The following is a 23,436-nucleotide window of genomic DNA, read 5'->3' as shown; positions in this document are numbered from 1 at the left end:
ATGTATGTGTGTATGTGTGTATGCAATGGCAAGTTAATTGTTAGGGACTGCATATATAAAAAAGATATATAATATAACTTATAGTTATAGTTACAAAATAATTAAACTGTTCACACACACACAGAGATCCAATGCAGGCAGAAGTCCACTGTTGGTCAGTGTAGAGCGATATATATATATATATATATATATATATATATATATATATATATATATATATATATATATACATATATATACTGTGTGTGTGTGTATACATATTATGGGGGGCCAAACAGGAAATAATTCTATGTAAATTTGAATATATAGTTATAACTATGAATATATTTGTAAATCCTAAATATATAAATGTAACCCTGAATATATAGTTATAACCCTTAATATATAAATGTAAATCTGAATATATAAATGTAAATCCCGAATATATTGTTATAACTCTGAATATATAAATGTAACTCTGAATATATAGTTATAACTTTGAATATATAAATGTAAATCTGAATATATAGTTATAATTCTGAATACATAAATGTAATCCTGAATATATAGTTAAAACTCTGAATATATAAATGTAACTCTGAATATAGTTATAACTCTGAATATATAAATGTAAATCCCGAATATATAGTTATAACTCTGAATACATAAATGTAATCCTGAATATATAGTTAAAACTCTGAATATATAAATGTAAATCCTGAATATATAGTTATAACTCAGCATGTGTGCTCCGCTCAATATTCCACTCTATGCCAATGCGCTCCACTCAATCGCTCACTGCCCAAGCATTCAAATCCCGCTCCTACATGAAATCTCAGTGTAACGTAGGCTACTGTACTATAGCCTTTGTTGATTATTTTTAAGTCATTGTTGGGGGCATTTACAATTTTGCATAGCTGGCCTCTGCACAATGTTTGTGTGATAATAGGCCATTGTTTAAACTTTATTAGTTTCAGAAAGATTCTCGCAGATACAGAGACAGTTGAAACAAAGGCAGATCTTTATTTTACAAAAGCACAAGGTTTTGGTGTTTGGATGTTTAAACATACTCTTACAGCTATCTACTGCCTAATGGTTTGCCAGTTGATAAAACTTTGGATAATATAATTAATAACAACATAAAATCACTTCAGTGTTATGACAATGTTGTTTGCATGAAAACACTTTAATTAGCAGAATTATATTCGTATAGACCAGTGGTTCCCAATCCTGGTCCTGGGGACCCACAGCTCTGCACAGTTTGTATGTCTCCCTCATTTAACACACCTGATTCAGATCATCATCTCGTTAGGAAAGAGCTCTATGAACTGAACTGGGTGTGTCAGATAAAGGAGACATATAAAATGTGCAGAGCTGTGGGTCCCCAGGACCAGGATTGGGAACCACTGGTATAGACTGAGATGTAAAGAAACAGTGGTGGCCACTATCGTAATGAACTGTCAACAGTGATAAGGTATAGCTAAGAGTGCTCCAGACCAACCACGAACGAATGACTTACAGAAGGTATTCTTAACTAAGAATGTTTCAGGAAACACTTATTAACATTAAGGTAAAGCCTGAGTTATATATAAATGTATGTGTGTGTGTGTGTGTGTGTGTGTGTGTCTAATTATACAATGTTCACACAGGCATCAGAGACCAATATGCAAGACAAACATAAAAAGTATAAAAAAAAAATAGAATGATCAAACCATCAGTTATCAAAAATTTTAAATATTAGATTATTTTTTTTATTTTTTTTATGAAAGACCATTTGAATCTAGCCTGGGTTTCCCCATGCTGCCTTGCTCACAGCGCGATTTTATTCACGTTGCTAGGCAGTTTGGACATCATAGACCTAGCCGGCTGAATTCGTTTACAACAAAGATGCATAGACAGTAAAAGAAAAGATGACTGCCTCTGGAGAATTTAGATTTCACACTTATAAATAAGTCAGAAAGAATAAATGCATATTTGGGGTGCTGTCCGAGGAGAGGGCGGGCTCGGTATTCGGCCCGAACCCAGGGTACTCCCCCCATATTCCAGGCTGTGGAAGAACAAGCCGAGAGTGATTGGGGGGATGCTGAAACTGTCAAGGAATGTTAGGTGAGTGAATAAATATATGCTTCCTTTCATGCTGATAAGGTAGGCATGGCAATCGTTTGATGACAAGTTGATTGGATTGATTATTTGAACGAGCTTCTCCCGAACTTTCTGTATGAAACATCATGTGTAGATTCCGCCATCGCGTCTGTTATAGACGATATCGACAGCGCATTCATTTTAAAAGAGGAACAGAGAACCGCGATCAAGGCATTTGTCAACTGGAAACATGAATGAAAAACATATGTCACTTACTCCGTTGCTCTGATTGGTTGTAGGTCTATCCAATTGAGTGCAGAGACATTTTCTTTCCTAGTTCGGTTGAAACACGCCCCATAATCAAAGTTCAATGGACCAGTATCAGACTCACATTCTGACTAGAATCTGAGTATGATGACGTCAGGCTACCATAGACCAGATTTTCCAATGAAAAAGGGAACCAATCGCAGAATGGGGAGGGAGCAGCAAGACGATGATGACACCGAAGCAGTTTGTTTATATCTATGGATCCAACATGGCATCAGACTCGACGTTACCTTCTACCCTCATGTTTATCTTGCACAAACAGTAATATTCACGCCATTGTGTACAAATAAATCTTTGACCCATCGTATTTTTCCTCGTCGAATTTCTGTCACTCTACATACGTCATCTGGTATAATTGAAACGATTGGCTATGAGCTACGTACAGGCGCATTTGATAGACATTCATAGCGCCCAATAAACGGCTCTGGGCATTCGTGAACCACGCCTCAAATACGAGAAAATTAACACGTGGTTCCCAGACCAAGGCTCAAAAGAGACTTGGTCTGACATTAGCCAGGCTAATTTGAATCTGTTTTCCACACAATGGGGTAAAAATTACAGACGGCCTGGCAGCAATAGCTCAAAAGCAGATGTGAGAAGAAGCTTCTTATCATTCATAATATTATTTTTCTTGTTTAACGCACTCTCTTTAAATATATTTTATATGCTTTTTTATGCAGTCCCTAATTTTTTCTCTCTAGCTACAGTTCCATATCAACAAATAATACAGAATTTTAATTTTATTCTCACCAATTATTAATTTACAATATCAACAATGATCTAGACTAGATAAATAAAATGCAACCACAGCAATAAGTCAGGGGAATGCTTTTATTTCTTCCTTTGGTTTGAATTTTAAACATTTTGCAGTTCTTTTTTAAAATGTATACATTTTAATACAATTATAAAATGATATCATGATTTGAGACCCTCTTTTCTGTAATTAAAGACCAATTTTATGGGTTGTGGTGTCTCAGACAATGGCCAATATCAGTTAAAAAAACATCGTTTCCCTTAGGGCTTAAATGAACCTCATCACTTAAAAATAGTTCAGGCTTTTCAAACAGTATGTGTGGATGATGTACAATGCTCCCATTAACACACAAAACAAACTTAGCCATCACATTGTTCACAAACTTTCGCACTTTGTCCACCTTTCCCGGGGGGGCATGCCTCCAGTGGCGCCTTTGGTTTATTGAAGACAGCAGAATTTTCATCTGGGGAAACTGTCTGTTGAGGTCACGTAGGTCCCTCTTCATTGCTTTGAGAAGCAGCACACTTTTCACACGTCCTAGGTCGTTGCCTCCACAGTGAATCACTAGCACATTCGGAGCAGTCCTTCTTTTAAGGCACTGTTGGAAGAAGGGAAGGAGGTCTCCCCAACACATGCCTCCCCTGCCAAACCACTGGACCTGGGAAGCCACTCCAAGATTGGTGCCTATGGTCTCTCTTGCTCGCTTTTCGCCACGTCTAATGTAACTGTCACCAATAATCCAAACTCTGTGCACACCTGATAAAAGGATTACAATACAAATGATTAACTATGCAGCACACAATTGGGAAGTCACACAATTGCTCTAGAATTTGTTGTAAAATATAATTAGCTGCGTCACAATAAACTTTATACATTTAAGGCCTTTCTTTAACATGGAAAGGCACAACTCACAATCTTAAAATCTAGGGCTGGACCATGATTTAAACATCTACAATTTTCAAACGAACATACAATAACACTTAAACATTTGTGTATTTTGAAATGAGATTGCCACTACATGCATTATTGTAAATGTTAAAATCTATTTGAATAAAACATTTTAAAATAGTTCAATAGGTTGAGCAGAAACATACCTTTCTTTTGAGTAGTGGATTCTCTGATGAAGTGTTCTTGTTGAACAACATGAACTGTTGACTTGACTTTTCTAAAAAAAAAAAAACAAAAAAAAAACAAGGAAAGTAAAAAAATAGTAATCGTAAACATGTTTAACAGTTGCAACATCTGTAGAATAACTGGTAAAACATTGTTTTTTATGTTTGTTAAATTGACCATTATGATTTTAAATATACGCAATATCATCATTGTTGGTACTACAAGTCTAAAATAAGGATTATTCTAAATTTCTAAATTACTCTTCTAGACATTTTAACTATCCGCAAAAAGGAGTATCAAAAATATAAATTATAAAGATACCAATTACTAATGAAACCAATTTGAAATTCTGAATTGTAACAGCGTAATTATTTATTTTCTTTATAAATAGATCAATCAAAATGCTGAACTTACCTCATGTTGTAGAATATGTTCTCCTCCTTCAAAAACGCAAGGTTCAAACAGAGACAAACACTTCCAAAAGACACGAAAGAGTGAATGTTCTGTGATTATATCCCACAACCCCAACCATCTCTGGACAGTGATTGGGTCTCCAGATAACTGTTGCTATAGAAATGCTAATTTCTCTGGGATTGGAAACAAACTGGCGCCTCCAAATATGTACAAGTGGGTGATTGTTGCTTAGCTTACCCTGGAAAATAATGCTGTTGCAAAAACACTTAATTATGACTTAGTACACTGCAAAAAAAAAAAAAGTTTAAGACTTACTTATAATACACATTTTTGAAAGTCACATGAAATAGACCATATTATTTATTTCAGATTAGTTTTAATAAAATATATTTAGTTAAAATGTCCCAAAGAAATAACAAACACCATATGACACCAAGTGTATCAGTGAATATTTACACACACATTCAATATATATATAGATTTATATAGATTTGTTTCTGGGGTAGAAAATAAAACAACAATATGGTAATCTCTACAAGATCTGTTTTAAAGTGAAAATAAATAAACTCATATGGGGTTATATCATGTATTGGTGTAAACAGTGAACTATATTAAGTATGCAGAACTCCAAATAAACAATACATGGACCAGTACTTTCTTAATATCATTAATCTTGCAGCACAACTTCAATTTAAATGCATCATCACTTTGGATTACATTTTCAGTAAGGTTCTATTCATTTAGATTATGTAATGCATACAGTTATCTGAACTAACCAATAACATCATACACACATTAATGCACAGTGTATTATTTTAGATAACTTATTCATATGAGCTCATAAAATTACAACCGTTTATTTATAGTTTATGGTAAATTAACAAATGAAACCTCTTTGTAAAATGGATAGCACTATTTCTAAATTTCCATTAATTAACCTTATGATCAAAGATAAAACACAGTAAATAATATATATGCCTAGTTTAATATAGTTCTTCTTAGTTAATTACTAATTTGTTGGTTAGTTTCATAGTAAATTAAGTTTATCCAGCTGTTTATCATAACAGAATAAACACTGAAAAGGGTGATCATGAACCAGACGTGAATCCATGAATAGCTGCAATTCACAAGTGTGAATTGAGTGGTTTTAGTTACAAAAAACAGCAATATCATTTCATTTACATACTGCTTAAACCTTTTTCTTTTGGAATGTGTGGTTAACGATTTCCTATACATTTGCCTTTACATATGATAATCACAGGTGATTACAGCTGTGACCTGACAGACTGTTTTTATCTAGTGGAGACCGGGTGTTAATAGGAGACATTAAATGCTTCGATTCCCCAAGCAGATATACCAGAAGTAAAACAATCAGAGGCATAATTAACCCCTTGATTGTCAAGGATCACTGGTGGCCCCAGATTATTTTATTTATTACTCTTTAAAACATCACACTCCTACTTGATCTGCACAAACTGAGCTTCATTAGGAAGGTTTAAGACCCCAGCTTTGATATTTGACCACTGTTTATAATTAAACTGGTTTGAAGTTAGATAAGTTTCTTAATTTATTCCAGAAGTGCAAAATAATTAATCTGTAATGTTCGTTATCTTGAATAGAAATCATCACTCATACAGCAGCCATTCATCTCATCTCCAGTTTATTTGTGTTTATATAGGCCTACATACAATATCCACGATCTCCCAGGGCTATTAGGCCAATGATGCGCACATTTGGAGAAATAATTGATATGATATCGTCATACAGAATAATATTTCTATTTATTTCCCACTGAATTATGCAATCTGAAGAGCTCAAACAGCTAACAGAGCCAGCGATGACTCTGCTCTTCCAGATTTGCGTCAGCAAACGTGATGACATCAGTTCGATATGATTCGTTTGTAAAGCTGTCAATCATCTCATGGTGAACCAACGTGACCATAAGGCTGTCCTTCTGGATGACGCAGTGCTGTGTACACTGTGGACAAACAAAACTAAACACATCTCTTCATCTGATACAAGAAGCTAATAAATGCAGGATTCAAGTTATTCTGTTTTGTGTGTGTTTGATTTCCGTTCGATTTTGGTTATTGTATAGGAACAAAGAATGTTTACAGTATGCATGTGAGTAAAAATAGCCCATTGCTTCATAAAAAAATGCAAAATAGCCTATAACATATTTAAATAATCTTTTTTGACTTGAAACCATTTTAAATTGCGACCGAAATATGATACAAATACTCAATTGTGTTTTAAAGTGAGCTTTAAGTGAGAGTGTAATATTAATAAATGATATTGTGTCATGTAGCTTGAGGCTGCCTGTTGAGCTAATGCACCTTCTACATGAGCTTCCTATTTCATAAAATCATGTTATTTATTTTTTTTAATTCAAGAACAGTTTTTTTTTGTTGTTGTTGTTGTTGGTTTTCTAACAAGACTTAAGATAATAGATGTATTGCTCTTGCATAGTGGAATGACAGAGATTTAGATGACCAAGCAAAAAATACAGGGATACAGGCATTAATGACTGAATTCAAACAAAAGAATAAGAATAAAAGAAAAATGAAGATTAAAGGGTTAGTTCACCCAAAAATGAAAATTCTGTCAGTATTTACTCTCCCTCATGTTGTTCCAACCCCATTAGACTTTCGTTCAACTTCGGAACACAAATTAAGATATTTTTGATGAAATCTGAGAGATTTTTTTTACGTAGTGTAATAGCGTAGCGCGTCTGTGTTTCACGTCACCACGTATCACACATGACCACAGTCGCCCAATAGCCCGCTACGTTATATTACACTATGTAAAAAAAAACCTCGAGGTCCAGAGAGAAGGAAATGAAAAGAGGAATAAAGTCGTTATTTTTGTTTGTTTTTGCGCACAGAAAGTATTCTTGTCGCTTTACAAACTTAAGATTGAGCCACTGGAGTCACTTGTACTATATTAACAATGTCTATAATACATTTTCTGGGCCAGCAAGTTGAGGTGTCCATAAGCCTGCAGGAGGAGTGATCCAGCACTCAGATTTAATCAGAAATATCTTCATTTGTGTTCCGAAGATGAACGAAAGTCTAATGGGGTTGGAACAACATGAGGGTGAGTAATTACTGACAGAATTTTCATTTTTGGGTGAACTAACCCTTTAAGTCTCTTGAAAAGGTGCTAAATGTTCGTCGATTTACATGAATGGGCCATTTCTCCTCACCAGACCAACCAGACATGTTGAGTCAATGACTCTAAATGACAATGAGAGTCAATGACTCTACATGAGTGTTTACAGGGGAATAAGATATTTGGTCTTACAATAGGCTTCATAAAATGCATTTAGAGATCATCCTCAGATTTGATATTCTGAAGCTCAGAATATTTTATACATTTAATAAATATATTCTTAATATTTGATGTTTTTATGTTTGAGCTTATATATCTCAATATTCATAACAGTCTGATAAATTTTTAGTCTTGAACTGTAAACACTCAAGTGATGGCTTTCTAAATATATGTTGGTTATGTGCCTATTCAGAATGATTTCTGAGCAGAAACTTTGATATTTTTGGTATGTCATAAATGCATCACTCACCAAAATTGGGGGTGACTATATAATTGTTTTAAATAAGCTATTCATCTAAGCTGTCTATACAAAACATTGTAAATAACCAGTTCAGTTGTAACAAGTAGGCTTTATCATCTGTATAATTTATTTAATGAATCTGTTTGAGATCAAATTAATGCTAGATGTTTTGATATAAATTAAATATCAAACATATAATGTTAGTACATGGCATGACTGTGTTTAATTTCACTCAGTTATTTTGATTTATTTCCAGATTCAATCATAGGCTTGTTCTTACATAGTAGAGCTTGCGCAGTTTTCAAAAATGGTGCTTTAAATCTCTTGACAAACTAAAAGACTTAAATTACATTTGTATGTATTCTAAATAAAAGACACAGGTTGTACTGAATGTCAGCTTGCTTATTTTTGTAAAGATAATGATTTATTGAGTCCACATGCCATGTAAACTTGAAACTATGCTTCAAATCACAGATCGAGAGCTGTCGTTCAAACCACAACTCTGCGATGCTGTTTACAAATGTTGGTTGGAACTAATACTTCAACGTTTGGTAAAAAATAAATAAAAAAATAAAGTAGATTCATTTTATCATTTCATTTTCATTTAAGTAGCTTTTATAAATGTGCAAAGAAAAAAAAAACATTACTGGTGTGAATCTTGAGACAAAACAATGGCATATTTTAAGATTCAAATTTGAGGTTGGTGTCTCTAAAACTATGCCCCCAGTTTCACAGACAACGCTTTCTCAGACGCATGTTTGAGCTGTTTTAACTGAAAACATATTTAAATTATGTATTATCAATTATTATCAATTGTATTACAGTTTTTATATTTGAGCTTGTATACCTTTAAAATATGTGTCTCATTTATTCCCCACCTGGTAAAATGGGGGCTGTCTTAGAACATTTTAAAGAATTATAATGTATAAAGTGGTATAAATAATTGTGGTGTGACTTGACTGTATATAAATTACAGAGCTGATTGAAACATATCCCAATTGCTCTGATCAGATGGTTCCTCACTGCTGTTTTCCAGTCCTTGGGTGGACTGCTACCCTACCCCCCAAATACCCCCGCAGGCAATTTGCATTTCTATGGAGAAGAGCTTCAAAGGACAGCATGTCATAGACACATAGGCCAGACTGTGAAAGTTTTACCTTAGGCCCCGTCCACACTACTGCATTTTCGTTTAAAAACGAAGACTTTTTGCTACGTTTGCACCTCCCGTCCACACTAAAACGGCAAAAACGGAGACCCAAAACGGAGAAGTTTAGAAACGCTGCCGACCCGTTTTTCGTTTTGAATCTCCGGAGGGCGTTTTAGAGTGGACGGGTCAAAACGGAGGACTTTAGAAACGATGACGCAGAGGCTCACGCTCGGCTCTATGATTGGGTGTCACCAGTCATGGAGTATACACAGGTAATATTCAGTACCAGTAAACTTCACCCGCTGGAACAGTTTCTTACAGTAAGAAACTGGCGCGTCTCAGGCGCGGTAAACGCGTGCATGCTAGAAATATAACCGACACCTATTTTTCTTGCGACACGCAAGCGTGTTGGAAGCGTTTTCTGGCAAAATGGAATAGGAAAAGATGTTTATATGTCATTTTGACACAAATACATATTAATAAATGATATTTTGATGTTTGAAAACATTTTTTACAGTCTATGCTTGAAAGTCTCTAGGTTTACACCGGCACGCACATGCCCAGTGTTGGTGAATGGTCACGTGATCCGCGTTTGCAGTCGTTTTAATGTGGACTGAGATCAATTCTAATACGCAGCTAATACGCAGTGTTGTTTTTTTTTTGTGATTCAACACAAGGTACTCTTAAGTAAGTGGTATGAGCTTTCTTTTCAGATGTGCTATACAAGTTAAGTTAAACCAACATAAATATGAATGCCCATGGTAAATGCTACGTCCTATATAACCATTTGATTTACATTAAATGAGAATATTTTTATATTTATTTACATTGTGTGAAATTACTTTTTTTCTTTATTAACTTTATCATTTCTATCTGCCACTGGTATAGGTTTGTGCTCTGTGCTCTATACGTACAGAAAAAAAGTGAGTAATTATAATGTATGTAATAGTAATTGAGGAAAAGGAATTTTTCCTGATCCAACTGATGTTTACAATTTGAACTGAATTTAAAAACAATGGACTATACACTTATTTTGAACTGGCTGTTTGATTTCATTCACAGATAAATTTGCATAACAGAACCAATAGTAATGATGGGTAATTGTGGCTAATCTGTGGGCGTCGGCCCAATCACTGCTCAGATAGCAGCATGTGTATCATCTATTCTATGTTCCTAACTCACACTTCAGTTTTGCCATTTGGAAGACAGCTCCTATACGCGATTGTTTCCTACATTGGAGAGTTATCTTTCTGTTATAGTTTAAAGACTGTATCTACCTCCAAGAACCTCATAAAAAGCGCACTGAGACATTTCTCATCTCAGTTTTTTCTTTCCAAATTAAGAGGTAAGTTGAACATTATATATTTTATGATAATTTGTAAATGCTAATTTTATCAAATATTGATATCCTCTTACAATGTAAATATGCATGTATATTACCGGTAATATTATTGATAATCAGATTGTTGGTAATTTTTTTTTTTTTATTTTTTTTTTTTACTACATTTTAAATTGTTACCCACGGTGTCATCTTTTCAATCATTTATTTTCTATGAAATTCTAAAGAGGTATTATTTATTTATTTATTTATTTTGCATATGAAGTAATCCTACATAAAATAATTTTAAATATTTCACAGGAAAATGAGACCCAGAAGAGTTTTTCCTGAAAAAGAAGCTTTGTACTTCATTGCTTCTGGCAAAGATAAAGACACATTTGAGAAACAATTCATGAGTGAAGAGAAAGGTAAGTTACTACATACAATTCTCCCATCAATACTGTATGACTTTGCAAAACTTAAATAAAAGCTAAGTGTGGTCACTAATTAAAGGAATAGTTCACTTAAAAATGAAAATTCTGTCATCATATACTCACTCTCATGTTGTTTCAAACCTGTATGAATTTCTTTCTTCTGCTGAACAGAAAGGAAGATATTTAGAAGAATGTCAGTAACCAGACAGTTTCTGGTCTCATTGACTTCCATAGTATAATTTTTTTCCTACTATGGAAGTCAATGGGATCAGAAACTGTCTGGTTACTGACATTCTTCTAAATATCTTCCTTTCTGTTCAGCAGAAGAAAGAAATTCATACAGGTTTGAAACAACATGAGAGTGAGTATATATGACAGAATTTTCATTTTTAAGTGAACTATTCCTTTAATGTCAAAGGGTTGGGTTTAAAATATGAACCTAGAGAAAGCAGGCTGTTAAAACAAAACACGCAAGAGGGGAAAAAACATGATTGCTTTGACCAGTTAAAGGTGGATTTACATCTGTTTTCCTGCCAGTATTTATGTTATAAGCTGCTGATGTCTCTAAATTAAACACTATTATGTAAATGTGTGAGTGCTCTTGATATTATTTGTAAGTAACTGCCAGTTAGAATGTGAGGGGCCTGTGTAATAATGGAAATGATGAATATTTAGTGTCTGATTTTTTCAGACAGAAAATCTGATTTTTTTTTTTTTATTATTATTATTTTTTTTACACTTTTATAAAGATGTAGATACAGTTGTTTTCGAAGTAACAATACCATTGAAAATAATTTAGACAACCTGAATAACTTCATGAATCTTTTATCATACTATTAATTTACTTGTATTTATACTATTTATTAGGTTTTGGAGTAATTGCCACAAAACACATTGAGCCAGGTGAATTCCTGTTGGAGTATGTTGGAAGACACATCACTGGATCTGAAGGAGAGAACCTGTTCAAAGACTACTCAGCTGAAAATGCAGCATTTTTGTATTTCTACTCCTTTCAGGAACAATCTTACTGGTAAGATTAAATTAATGAATGTTCCAATGAAATATAATACCATTATGACAATTCAAAAGTGTTTTTAAAATATTTCACCACACAGTGTTGATGGCAGTCAAGATACAGAAAGACTAGGACGATTCATAAATGATGACCACATCAAGCCAAACAGCAAAATTAAAATAGTAAGTCTGTCTTTAATGTATTCTTATTCTTTGTTTCAATTACACCTTTTATACAGCCTCATCTTGTAGCATTATTTGACATTATTAAAAACTAGGCGACTTTTCAAATGATGTTTTTGTTGTTTTCATTTGTGTGTTTGTGTGCTTTTGTAACCAATAGATAATGGATGAAAAGAAAAGACCACATCTGTGTGCATTTGCGTTAACAAAAATCAATGCAGGAGAAGAAATTTTATACGACTACGGAGATCCTAACTGCCCATGGAGACAGGTATTTAAACTTCTATTTCTATTTGTTGGTGTCTTATTTTCATTATTTTATCAAGTGGTGAGGAAAACTTGCTAACACTTTACAATAAGGTTAATTGGTTAACATTAGTACTAAATGACCAATACATTTGTTACAGTATTGGTTAATCTTTGTTAATATTAGTTAAAATCCAGCTGTTTCAATGTTTGTGCATGTTACTTCACAGTGTGTTATTAATTTTAACAAATACAACTTATGATTTTAATGATGTATCAGTACATTTTTAAATTAACAATAACCAAAGTTTAATAAATGCTGTTTAAGTGTACAATTTTTACTTTAAAAAAGCAAATTATTGAGGTAACACTTATATAGTTTTTATATGGTAACACAATAAGGTTTCATTTGTTAACATTAGTTAATGTATTAATTTGCATGAACTAAAAGCCATACATTTGGTAAAATATTTATTCATCTTTGTTAGTGTTAGTTAATGATACTCCGGCTGTTCATTGATTGTTCATGTACATTTACAACGTATTACCTAATTGATTTTAATAATGCATTACTAAATGTTGAAAATAACATTAACAAAGTTTAATAAATGCTGTATAAGCGCAGTTCATTATTGGTTTGTTAACTAATGCTAGCTAATGAAACCTTATTGTAAAGTGTTACAAGATTCTCTTATCCTCAACAATACTGCTGTACAATTTTTACCTTTAAAAAAGCTAATTATTTAGGTAACACTTACACAATGAGGTTTCATTTGTTAACATTAGTTAATGTCTTAATTCACATGATCTAAAAGCAACACATTTGGTACAATACTTATTCATCTTTGTTAATGTAAGTTAATTAAACTCCAGCTGTTCATTGCTTGTTCATGTACATTTACAACGCAATAACTAATGTTAATAAATACAACTTTTGATTTTAATAATGCATTACTAAATGTTGAAATTAACATTACATACTATTAAGAAATATTGTAAAAGTGGTGCTCATTATATGTTCATGTTAACTACATTAATGATTGCTTTTAATGTAATTTGTTTCAGAAAACCAGTATTTCCACATTCAGAGAGATCAAGGAAAATATGGTAAATATATATAGAGAGGTCTGTTCCTTCAGCTGAGTTTACTAATAACTATATACACTGTAAAACATTTCTTACATTTCAATATGCTTTTGCTTTTTTGCATTTTACAGGAATCACGATGGAAGAATTCATTTGAAAACTTTGATTTAAAGCCTGGTTTGATGAAAATGGATGACCTTGTTATCAACACAGAAATGAAGATTGCAAATGGATGCAATGCTGCTGAGATTTTCCCAGGAGTCTTCAACAACTGCAAAGTTGCAGTGAAACGAGTTGCCAAACATGTTTCCAAAACTGAATTGGAAATGGCTCATTTCCTGAGTTCAAAAAATTTACAAGCAGAGCACCTTCTGCAACACATTTCAGTGTTGGAAGACACTTACTTTGCCTATTTTGTGTCACCTCTTTGTGAATATAGTCTGATGGAGCTGATTGAAAACAAGGATTTTCCTGAAAGAAAAAGCCTGATAGAGAATCGAAGACTAGAGATCTGCCAGGAGTTACTGCAAGGACTTCAGGAACTGCATTCATATGGAATTTTGCACAGAGACCTGAAGCCTGAAAATATTTTGTTTGGTAAGAGCAGTCTGTGGATTAGCCATAGCTATAATTATCCTGTAATATCAGCAGAAATTTTCATTTAAAATGCATGAGCATATGATAATGTGGATATCATTTTAAGTGTTACATTTTTTGTGAGCATTTTTACTTTTCTACAGATATAAGCAATAAACTGTACATCGCAGACTTTGGAGCAAGCAGAAAACTTGATCTGGCACAAACCACACTGCTCTCTCAAATGGCTGGATCTTTTTCTTGGTCGAGTTATGAAGATGTTGGAGGCATGCAATACAAGTACAAGAAAGAATCAGATATCCAGGTAAGGGTTGAAAATATCATGTTAAAACTTGTTAATTTGTGGGAGGACGCCGGCACACAGAAGTGTTTTTTAATTACACTATATCAAAGTTACTTTAAGATTTAATGTAAAAATAATAATAAAAGGCAAATTATACATTATTTAAAAGGTTTAAGACTCAATCCTAAAAATGTTTTACCTCTGTTTTATTATAAATATCTCATGGTGACTGTAATTTAATTTCTTAATTTGTGTCAAAGGAAAAAATCTGCTATATGGTCATCATGAAAGCATTTGACTACACAATGTTTGGTCTCAATTTATTTTGATGGTCTCTTTAACACATTCTGTTGATTATAAGTAATGTTACAACTACATGTGAACTAATTCTCATTAGAGTACTACAGGAGTATAAGTAGACTAGAGACTAAAATGTAGGTTAGAGTAAAAATAAGTTGACATGTATTATATATTTAGTCAGTATAATGTCTATTGGGGTTTATCACAGTCAAATTTTAGCAGATATTAAGCAGATATAGTCTACTAATACTGTAATTACAGTTGGTTGACATGTAGCTGCACATTTATTTATAGTTAGTAGAATGTTCAAAAGGGACCATCAAAATAAAGTGTTCCCTTTCATAGTCACTACGAGTTACGACGTGACGACGAATAACGTCTCCGTTCCCTACTCAGGGAACCAGGGAACTTACTTAACTGAGACTTTTCCAGCATTCCTCTGGGTTTTTAGTTCAAAAGTGAACACATTTGGAAAAATATTGATGGATTCTCATTATTAATTCACATTTCAGAGTGGAGTTTTATTTATTTATTTATTTATATTTTTATCCTAAATTAATCAATGTAACCAATAAAGAGCAGCGGGTTTCAAACCCTTGGTCGCGTCCAATATTTAAAAAATGGGTTGTCTTGATGATTTAATGAAAATGGACTTACATAAAAATGAAATAAAATTAAATTAAAATAATAATATAAAATAATATTATATAGGCCTAAGGAAATATGCTAAATATATTTTGATTTAAAAAAAAATATTCAATAAATCAATAAAATAAAATACTGCAAAAATATGCAGCTGAGTTAGTTTCATTTTACTCCACAAATAAGGTGATAGAAAGTAAACAAAAAATAAATAAATGGTCATTTCAAAAGTTTGAAAACCACTGGTATAGAGCATTAAAAACTGGTATAGAGCATCCATTCATTAACAAAATAATTATGACCTTGTGCAGAAAGTCAAGAACGTTTACTAAAACAAATACAATTATGATGTTCCATGATTTTCCAATCACAGTGCTGGTTATAACTTAAGTATTGTATTGTACACAGTTACTCATTCCAAATTACATGACACAAATTGCAGTCAGTGATGAAATCTAGATTAATCTAGATTACAATCTAAATACAATTTATTAAATTTATTACAATAATTTACAATATTATTTACAAATAATTTACAATCCTGTAATCTAAATAATTTTAGGTAATGTAATTGGACTACTTTGTGAGTACTTTTGACCCTAACGATTCAATAGGATAATTGTGTACCATATTGATAAAAATACCATGAGAAAGAAAATATTTTTTTTTTTTTGCTATCAATTTTGTGAAGTGCATTAACTATTATAGCCATTAACTATTATAGCTTTTAGCCTTTATTACAGTATGTAAACTATCCTATCCTCTAAGCCTCATCAGATCACAAAGAGAATGTATTTTAAATACTTGAAAGGCCTTATAAGTTTTGATAACATGGTTTTGATCTAATAAATTGTCTTGGTTTGATGCTGAGAATTTTAACATTGAGCACATTTTTTTGTAAATTTGAACGACAAAAATCGGTGTTGCCTACACCGTTATCCTCTTTTTACAATTTGCACCCTGTTGACTTCAATGGGGCAAGTACTAAACCTGCTTTTAGCCTCTTAACATCCTTCATGTGTCATTACAAGTGCACCAGCCATGTGAGTGATTCCTTCAGAGTGAACACGGGTGAATCTGACTGCAGTAGATGTGAAAGGGTTTGTGCTGGAGCAATCTGTAAATTAATCTGGCCGTTAGAGTTATCATCTGCAGATTTTAAGTTAAACATGGTCAGGTCTGTGGCTTCATTGGGTTTCTGTACTTTAACAAGAACCAATTTCTGTTTTGTCATAAAATATCAATGAGAAAAATATTTTCTAAAAACTTTACAATACACTTAAGCCTATATATTATGTTTCTTAATGATTGTAATTATGATTTTATGACAACAAATTGCGAAGTGTCTTCTTTAACCCTTTCACGTATAGTGGTCACTACAGTGGACAGCTATTAATAAAGCATTTTCTTGAATTTGCATGGGTTTTTATGGCAAAGTTGCACATCAGCCTCATTGGACCCTGGTGCATCATCCTATAAATTGCAACCAAGGGCAAGCCGTTGTGTTTCGATTTTTCTCCCCTCCAAACCAAGATGGCCAAGGGTCAGTCAGACATGCCAAGTTGCTCCGGAATATCCACCCATTCCTTCTATCCTAGGAGACTCAAGCAATATCTAATGAGTCATATCACAGTAAAATTTTCCAAGTTTTGATTTTAGATTGAGAGAAAACTCTGATTAATCACATGTCCACTGTAGTGGACGTCATGCATCAACTGCTATATTTCAGCTACAATTCATAATTATAATGGGAATGTTAAAACTTAAAAACTTGATCTGCAGTGAATTTTTTACTGTAAATAAATGTATTTGTATTATTAGAATGTAATTTTCATTGACATCGAAAAAAGTAATCTGAATTTGTAATGCATGTTACTTGTAATGCGTTTCTTTACTCATAACATCAAAAAGTAATCTGAATACGTAATTCATGTTACTTGTAATGCGTTTATATATTCGTTACATCAAAAAGTAATCTGATTAGGCAATGCACATTACTTGTAGTTAATTACTTGTTAGATCAAAAAGTAATCTGATTAGGTAATGCATGTTACTTGTAACACATTACTTTACTTGTAACATCAAAAAGTAATCTGAATGTGTTATGCATGTTACTTGTAATGCATTACATCCAACACTGATCATTTCAGATGAGATTGAAAAAATGTAATGCTAGGTTTTCTCAGAGGAGGGCTATGATAGAAATGTGCATGTCCATCTTGAACATAATCAGAATTATCAGCTAATAAGGGTAAATCTCCATACTCTGGTGCACTGGAGGGAACATCTGAGTGGGTTCCACAGTTGTACCTTGACAGTCTGTAGAAAATTCTGATGGAATCACGTCCTCATGTTCTGATATCAAAGATACGCGAAGTGCAACTTGTATGAAGTTGTACGAAGCCTTTCCAATATTTTTAATTTATATTTGTTGTATATATTTTATATTTTCAGTTTCACATGATTTGATATAATTGTTTTGATTAGTTTGTTAAATTCACATACTTTATCTGTTTGATTATTGTCTTATATTTAATACAGTATATCTTCGTTTTTAACCATAACCGCATGCTGTCCACTCAAGTGGACACCTGAAGATCTCTTTGAAAAATTTGTAAAAAATCTTGTTTTTCATGCCCTAAGAGGAATAAAAACACATAGGGAAAAAAAATACTGACTAAGGTTATCATAATTCATGCATGAAAGGGTTAAAATTAGACTACAACTATGCTTCTATTCCAAAAATGTCATGAACAATGAACTTCATGAACATCCCCTATTTAATTTGGGGATGACAATTCTTAGGTTTGGGTTCAAATGGATTAACAGGTTACATGTATGCAGTTACAATACTATTTTAGTATGTGATCAATATGATTTGTAATCAGTTCTGTCAAAAATGCATACATTTGTTCTATGTTCAATTGTTCTGAATGCTAATATTCGAGCAGCTTTCATTTGAGCACAGCAGCATTTTGTCATCATTTTAATCATCTTCATTCATTCTGCAGTTTAGTTGTGACCATTTCTGAAATTTTTGTAAATATTATTTTATTTTGTAGGTAGCAGGATGCTTGGTTCATTATATCCTGACGGATGGGCAACACCCCTATCAGACAACTACACCCTACTCCAAGGATCCAGTTGGGCTATCTCAAAATGTCAGAATGGGTAACTTCACTCTTCAATGTGAAGAAAGATGGACAAGACAAAAATATATTATTAGCAGAATGCTGTCTAATTCAATCGAAGAACGTCCCACCATTGAGGAATGCCTTCAGTCTTTCACATGTACGTTCCAAGACTTACACTTTTCTCTTCACCTCATTAATAAAACTTTGTAGATTTTACAAGAATGTAGAAAAAAAATCCTTAAATTATTGGATATCCTTAACAATTGTTGTGCATTTACAGGTTTCATACACCAGTCGGATTACACTGGAATCACAAACAACTACAGCAATGTGAATGAAAATGAAGTAAGTACTTTTCATTTTCATAAAAAAAAAAAAAAAGTTTAAGACCAAAAAGACAACAGTGATTCTAAAACACAGTATGTGTTTTAGAATCAGCAGGCTCTAGATAGAAAACAAACATGGACATGGATTTCACACACTGTTATTGTTTTACAGGACAGAACCCATACAGCAGATTTCTGTCCCCAAACGTCAGATGAGATGGACATCCTAGAGAGTACCGACAGTGATAAGCCAGAAAGTGTTTGCAGTGATGAGATGGATTCATCTTCTCACACTGAGGAGGACTTATATGAGTCTGAAATGGTAATTAAGGGTTTTATACTTTATAATATATAACATTGTTATTATTTACAAATACATTTCAGTTGTGTGGTTCTTTATTTCAGAACAACACTGAACAACAGGTTTCCTTTTCCCTGGAAATCTCAGAAGAAGAAGAAGACGACACAAAAAAAGCTAAAGGACATGTTGCAGAACGCATCCAAGGAAAACCACTTATGAAGAGTTGGATAGAAATAGATGAAAGTGCCCACGGCTGTAGCTCTCAACAAAATCAAATAAAAGTGAAAATGTCCTCAAACAGTGTACATCAACGCATCTATGACAAGAAGAATTACTGTCTTTACTGTGAGAAGCCTTATCCAAAAATTGCAAGACATCTACAGCAGAAACATTCTGAAAAAGTTGAAGTTGCAAAGGCACTTGCACACAACAGAGGCTCAAACATGCGTACTCTTCTATTAACCAAAGTAAGGAACATGGGAAACTACCACCATAACAGTTCAGTCCTATCCTCTGGGAAAGGACAGATCATACCAAAAAGACAAGCAACTCGTGAGTCAACAGCAATAGACTATCTGCCTTGCAAGTTTTGCTTTGCTATGTATGTCAAAACAGATCTCTGGAGACATCACAAACGTTGCAAATTACAAGACAAAGAAAATATGCCAGTGAAACGAAAAGTTCAGGCAAGTTGTTCTCTGTTGTTGCCAATGGACTCTGACGTTTCTAGTGGACTTAAAAATATTATTGAAGATATGACATATGATACCGTTACTCAAGTGGTGAAATCTGACCCGTTGATTCTGTCACTGGGTGAGAGAATGTTCCTCAAAAACGGAGAAGTTTCACGGCACCGGGCAGACATTAGAAATAAGATGAGAGAACTTGCCAGACTTCTTATAGTGACAAGAACTATTGATAAAGACATTGTTGCTTTGAAGGACTTGATCAACCCAGGAAAGTTCAACACAGTACTTGAGGGAGTAAAAAAGATGACTGGATTTGATTCCTCAACCAACCGATTCTCAGTCCCTTCAACAGCACTGAAACTGCGTCATTCCCTTGTGAAAGTGTCATATATTTTGCAGGGAGAGGCTTTACGTCAAGAGGATGATGCATTGAAGGGAAGAGCAGAGCAATTCAGTAAATTAATTGAACTAGAATGGACAATTCATGTTTCATCTAATGCACTGAAAACTTTGTACCAGAAAAAGTGGAACAGTCCCCAAATGCTGCCTTTAGCAGAAGACATAAAGAAGCTCCATGATCATCTAAAGTGTCTTGAGGAGGTCAACAAAAAAGCACACATTGAACACACATCACAAAGGTCATGGAGTGATCTCTCTCAGGTGACTCTAGCACAGCTAATATTATTCAATCGGCGTCGAGAAGGTGAGGTTTCAAGGATGGAAGTCAAAACATACCTGCAGAGAAACAAACAGATGATTCAGGATGAAATTATGGAGAGCCTTTCACCTTTTGAGAAGAAACTCTGTAAGAATCTCACCAGAGTAGAGGTACGGGGGAAACGAGGCCGCAAAGTACCAGTACTATTTCCCACAAATATAACAGAATCTGTGGAACTTCTAATTAAAACTAGAGAAGATGTTGGGATTTCCCCTAGCAATCCCTACATATTTGCTCGTCCTTTTTATGGATCACAGGAGAGCATCCGTGGTTGTGACTGCTTAAAGCGATTTGCAGAAAGCTGTGGGGCTAAAAACCCAGAAAACATTACATCTACAAAGTTGAGAAAACATGTAGCCACAGTTTCTCAGCTACTTAACCTGCAAACGCATGAACTAGACCAACTAGCAACTTTCATGGGTCACAACATTGAAGTCCATAGGGAGTTTTACAGACTGCCTGAAGAAACCTTACAAGTTGCAAAAGTGAGCAGAATTCTGTTTGCCCTGCAAAGTGGAATAGGCAAATTTAAAGGAAAATCTCTGGAGGACATAACGCCAAACATCAACTGTAAGTAAATTACTTATGTGTATATGTCTTTTGTTTAAACAATTCATAGTGTCCACACTTTGTAAAAATCTACTTTTAGTTTTAAAGAATGTGAATGCTCATTTTGTTACAGTTGAAGGGGGCTCCAGCAACTCAGACACAGAGGATGCTGAATCTGAAAAAAGGATGACAGAGGATGATCATTCGGAAAAAAGGGCTGCCACCTCAATAACGACCGCAGCCTCAAGAGAGGCAGTTCCATTCTTTAGGATTTCACCACTGCCTTTAAATAAAAAGGGTTTGTTATTCCACTTTGCATAAAAAAATTGTATCTACATGAAACATCTTGACATGTATTTTAAGAATTGTCTGTGCTCTTCAGCTTGTAAAATCTACATTATTCAAATTTTGGTTATTCTTTAATTCAATTAATTTGATTTACTTACTTAATTTCTTAATTTATTTTAACAGGAAAGTCCAGAAAGACCTGGTCAGAGAAGGAGAGTAAAATTATTGAACATCATTTCAAGAATTTCCTAAAGGAAATGAAAGTCCCTGGAAAAGTGGATTGTGAAAGATTCTTAAATGAAAACAAGATTTTAATTGGTAATGAAAGAGAATGGAAAGCAGTAAAATACTTTGTGCACAACCGAATAATCACTATCAAGAGAAATTTGTGTCTACAGTATTGAACCTATAGCAATACTGGGACCTTGCATATGGAGTATTGATGTTTTATGTCACAATACTGGGAGCTTGCGTATGGAGTATCGATGTTTTATGTCACAATACTGGGAGCTTGCGTATGGAGTATCGGTGTTTTATGTCACATACTGGGAGCTTGCGTATGGAGTATCAATGTTTTATGTCACAATACTGGGAGCTTGCGTATGGAGTATCAATGTGTCATAACATTGGTAGTTCATGTAAATGGAGCGTCAGTGTGTCATAACATTGGTAGTTCATGTAAATGGAGCGTCAGTGTGTCATAACATTGGTAGTTCATGTAAATGGAGCGTCAGTGTGTCATAACATTGGTAGTTCATGTAAATGGAGCGTCAGTGTGTCATAACATTGGTAGTTCATGTAAATGGAGCGTCAGTGTGTCATAACATTGAAATGATTGACTATGTCCAAACTATTTGAGTGATCGATCATTTTCTGTCTTTTTTTAAGTTGTTTTAAAAAATCACTATTTTACACGTGCTTTTCGTTAATATATTTCATGGTATTTGTAACTTTTAATATAATTTATTTGGTGTTACCCTTTTATTTATTTAATTATTTATTTTATATAAAGCAAAGCAACTTGTTTCAGAAGCAATATATCGTTGATGTTGTGGTATACATTTAGGCACTCATCACTGAGGGTGGAAAGTCTGCACTACCGCAGGGGGGGCTCTTTTAGTGAGCTTATGAGATTTTCTATGTGATAAACTGAATGGTTTATTATGTGAAAAACCATTTCCGTTGTCAGGAGTGCAGCAAGAGCAAGTAAGAAACCTTCAGTTTAGGAGTGTGTGGACCTTAAATAAACTTTAACTTGATTTCATTCAACATGCTGTAGGTATGCATTTTTTCACTATTTATTCTAATTGCAAGAACTGGTTTATGAGTGTTATTGTGAATAATATTACTACGTCATTACATATTCTGTAAGTCAAAACTCAAACTGAACCAACTGAACATTTGAAATGTGAAAATCAACATAAAACTTTGAGTTTTGACCTCCGGTAGAGGTGGGCATATATTAATTGTTTTAATCTAGATTAATATTGAAATTAATCTAGATTAATCTAGATTAAAATGGTTCATTTAAATTATGCCGAAGACATTCAGAATATGTGTGCTACACAAAACTGGACTATAAAAGTAAGTCTTTGAGAACGGGTTTCTCAAGCCATGTGGCGCATTATACCAGGGGGTCATCTTCTGTTTCCAAAATGCATCATAAACTGCTTGAGAAAGCTGTTCTACTCATAGACTGTAAAAGGTTACTACTGTACTGTTACCGTCCGTAGGCAACATTAGGTAGGCCTATGTTATTATCAACTACTATAGGCTATCAATTTGGGATGGGCGATATGGCCTAAAATCCATATTGTGATATACATTGCAGCCTCTTGTGATAACGATATATATTATTAAAAAAAAAACATTTCAGAAAAGGTTACACAGACCCTGCTAAACAACTGCTAAATGTTTTTTTTGTTTTTTTTAGGGTGCATG

General features: G+C 33.6%; 1 protein-coding gene and 2 long non-coding RNA genes across 3 annotated transcripts; 2 read left to right on the top strand and 1 right to left on the bottom strand.

The window, feature by feature from the left end:
• Positions 1–264: 264 nt before the first annotated feature.
• Positions 265–2,691, top strand: LOC307154157. Its single transcript, XR_013820287.1, has 2 exons — positions 265–1,196; positions 1,352–2,691. It is a non-coding gene; the product is annotated as an uncharacterized lncRNA (long non-coding RNA).
• Positions 2,692–3,025: 334 nt separating this feature from the next.
• LOC307154158 lies at positions 3,026–6,459 on the bottom strand. Its single transcript, XR_013820288.1, has 3 exons — positions 4,670–6,459; positions 4,237–4,307; positions 3,026–3,898 (listed from the first exon to the last, which is right to left on the bottom strand). It is a non-coding gene; the product is annotated as an uncharacterized lncRNA (long non-coding RNA).
• Positions 6,460–8,578: 2,119 nt separating this feature from the next.
• On the top strand, positions 8,579–22,764 carry LOC307154156 (uncharacterized protein). Its single transcript, XM_079898927.1, has 15 exons — positions 8,579–10,310; positions 10,450–10,732; positions 11,027–11,133; positions 12,007–12,169; positions 12,255–12,336; positions 12,497–12,607; positions 13,648–13,689; positions 13,800–14,265; positions 14,409–14,569; positions 18,553–18,781; positions 18,905–18,969; positions 19,123–19,272; positions 19,356–21,228; positions 21,341–21,505; positions 21,679–22,764. The coding sequence occupies exons 3-15, from the start codon at positions 11,031–11,033 to the stop codon at positions 21,897–21,899; spliced, it is 3,831 nt and encodes a 1,276-aa protein (XP_079755053.1). The 5' UTR covers positions 8,579–10,310; positions 10,450–10,732; positions 11,027–11,030; the 3' UTR covers positions 21,900–22,764.
• The last annotated feature ends 672 nt before the right edge of the window (positions 22,765–23,436 follow it).

The sequence above is a fragment of the Squalius cephalus genome (assembly GCF_949319135.1).
Source record: "Squalius cephalus genome assembly, contig: scaffold_88, whole genome shotgun sequence".
Lineage (NCBI taxonomy): Eukaryota > Metazoa > Chordata > Actinopteri > Cypriniformes > Leuciscidae > Squalius > Squalius cephalus.
This window is presented reverse-complemented; position numbering and strand designations above follow the sequence as displayed.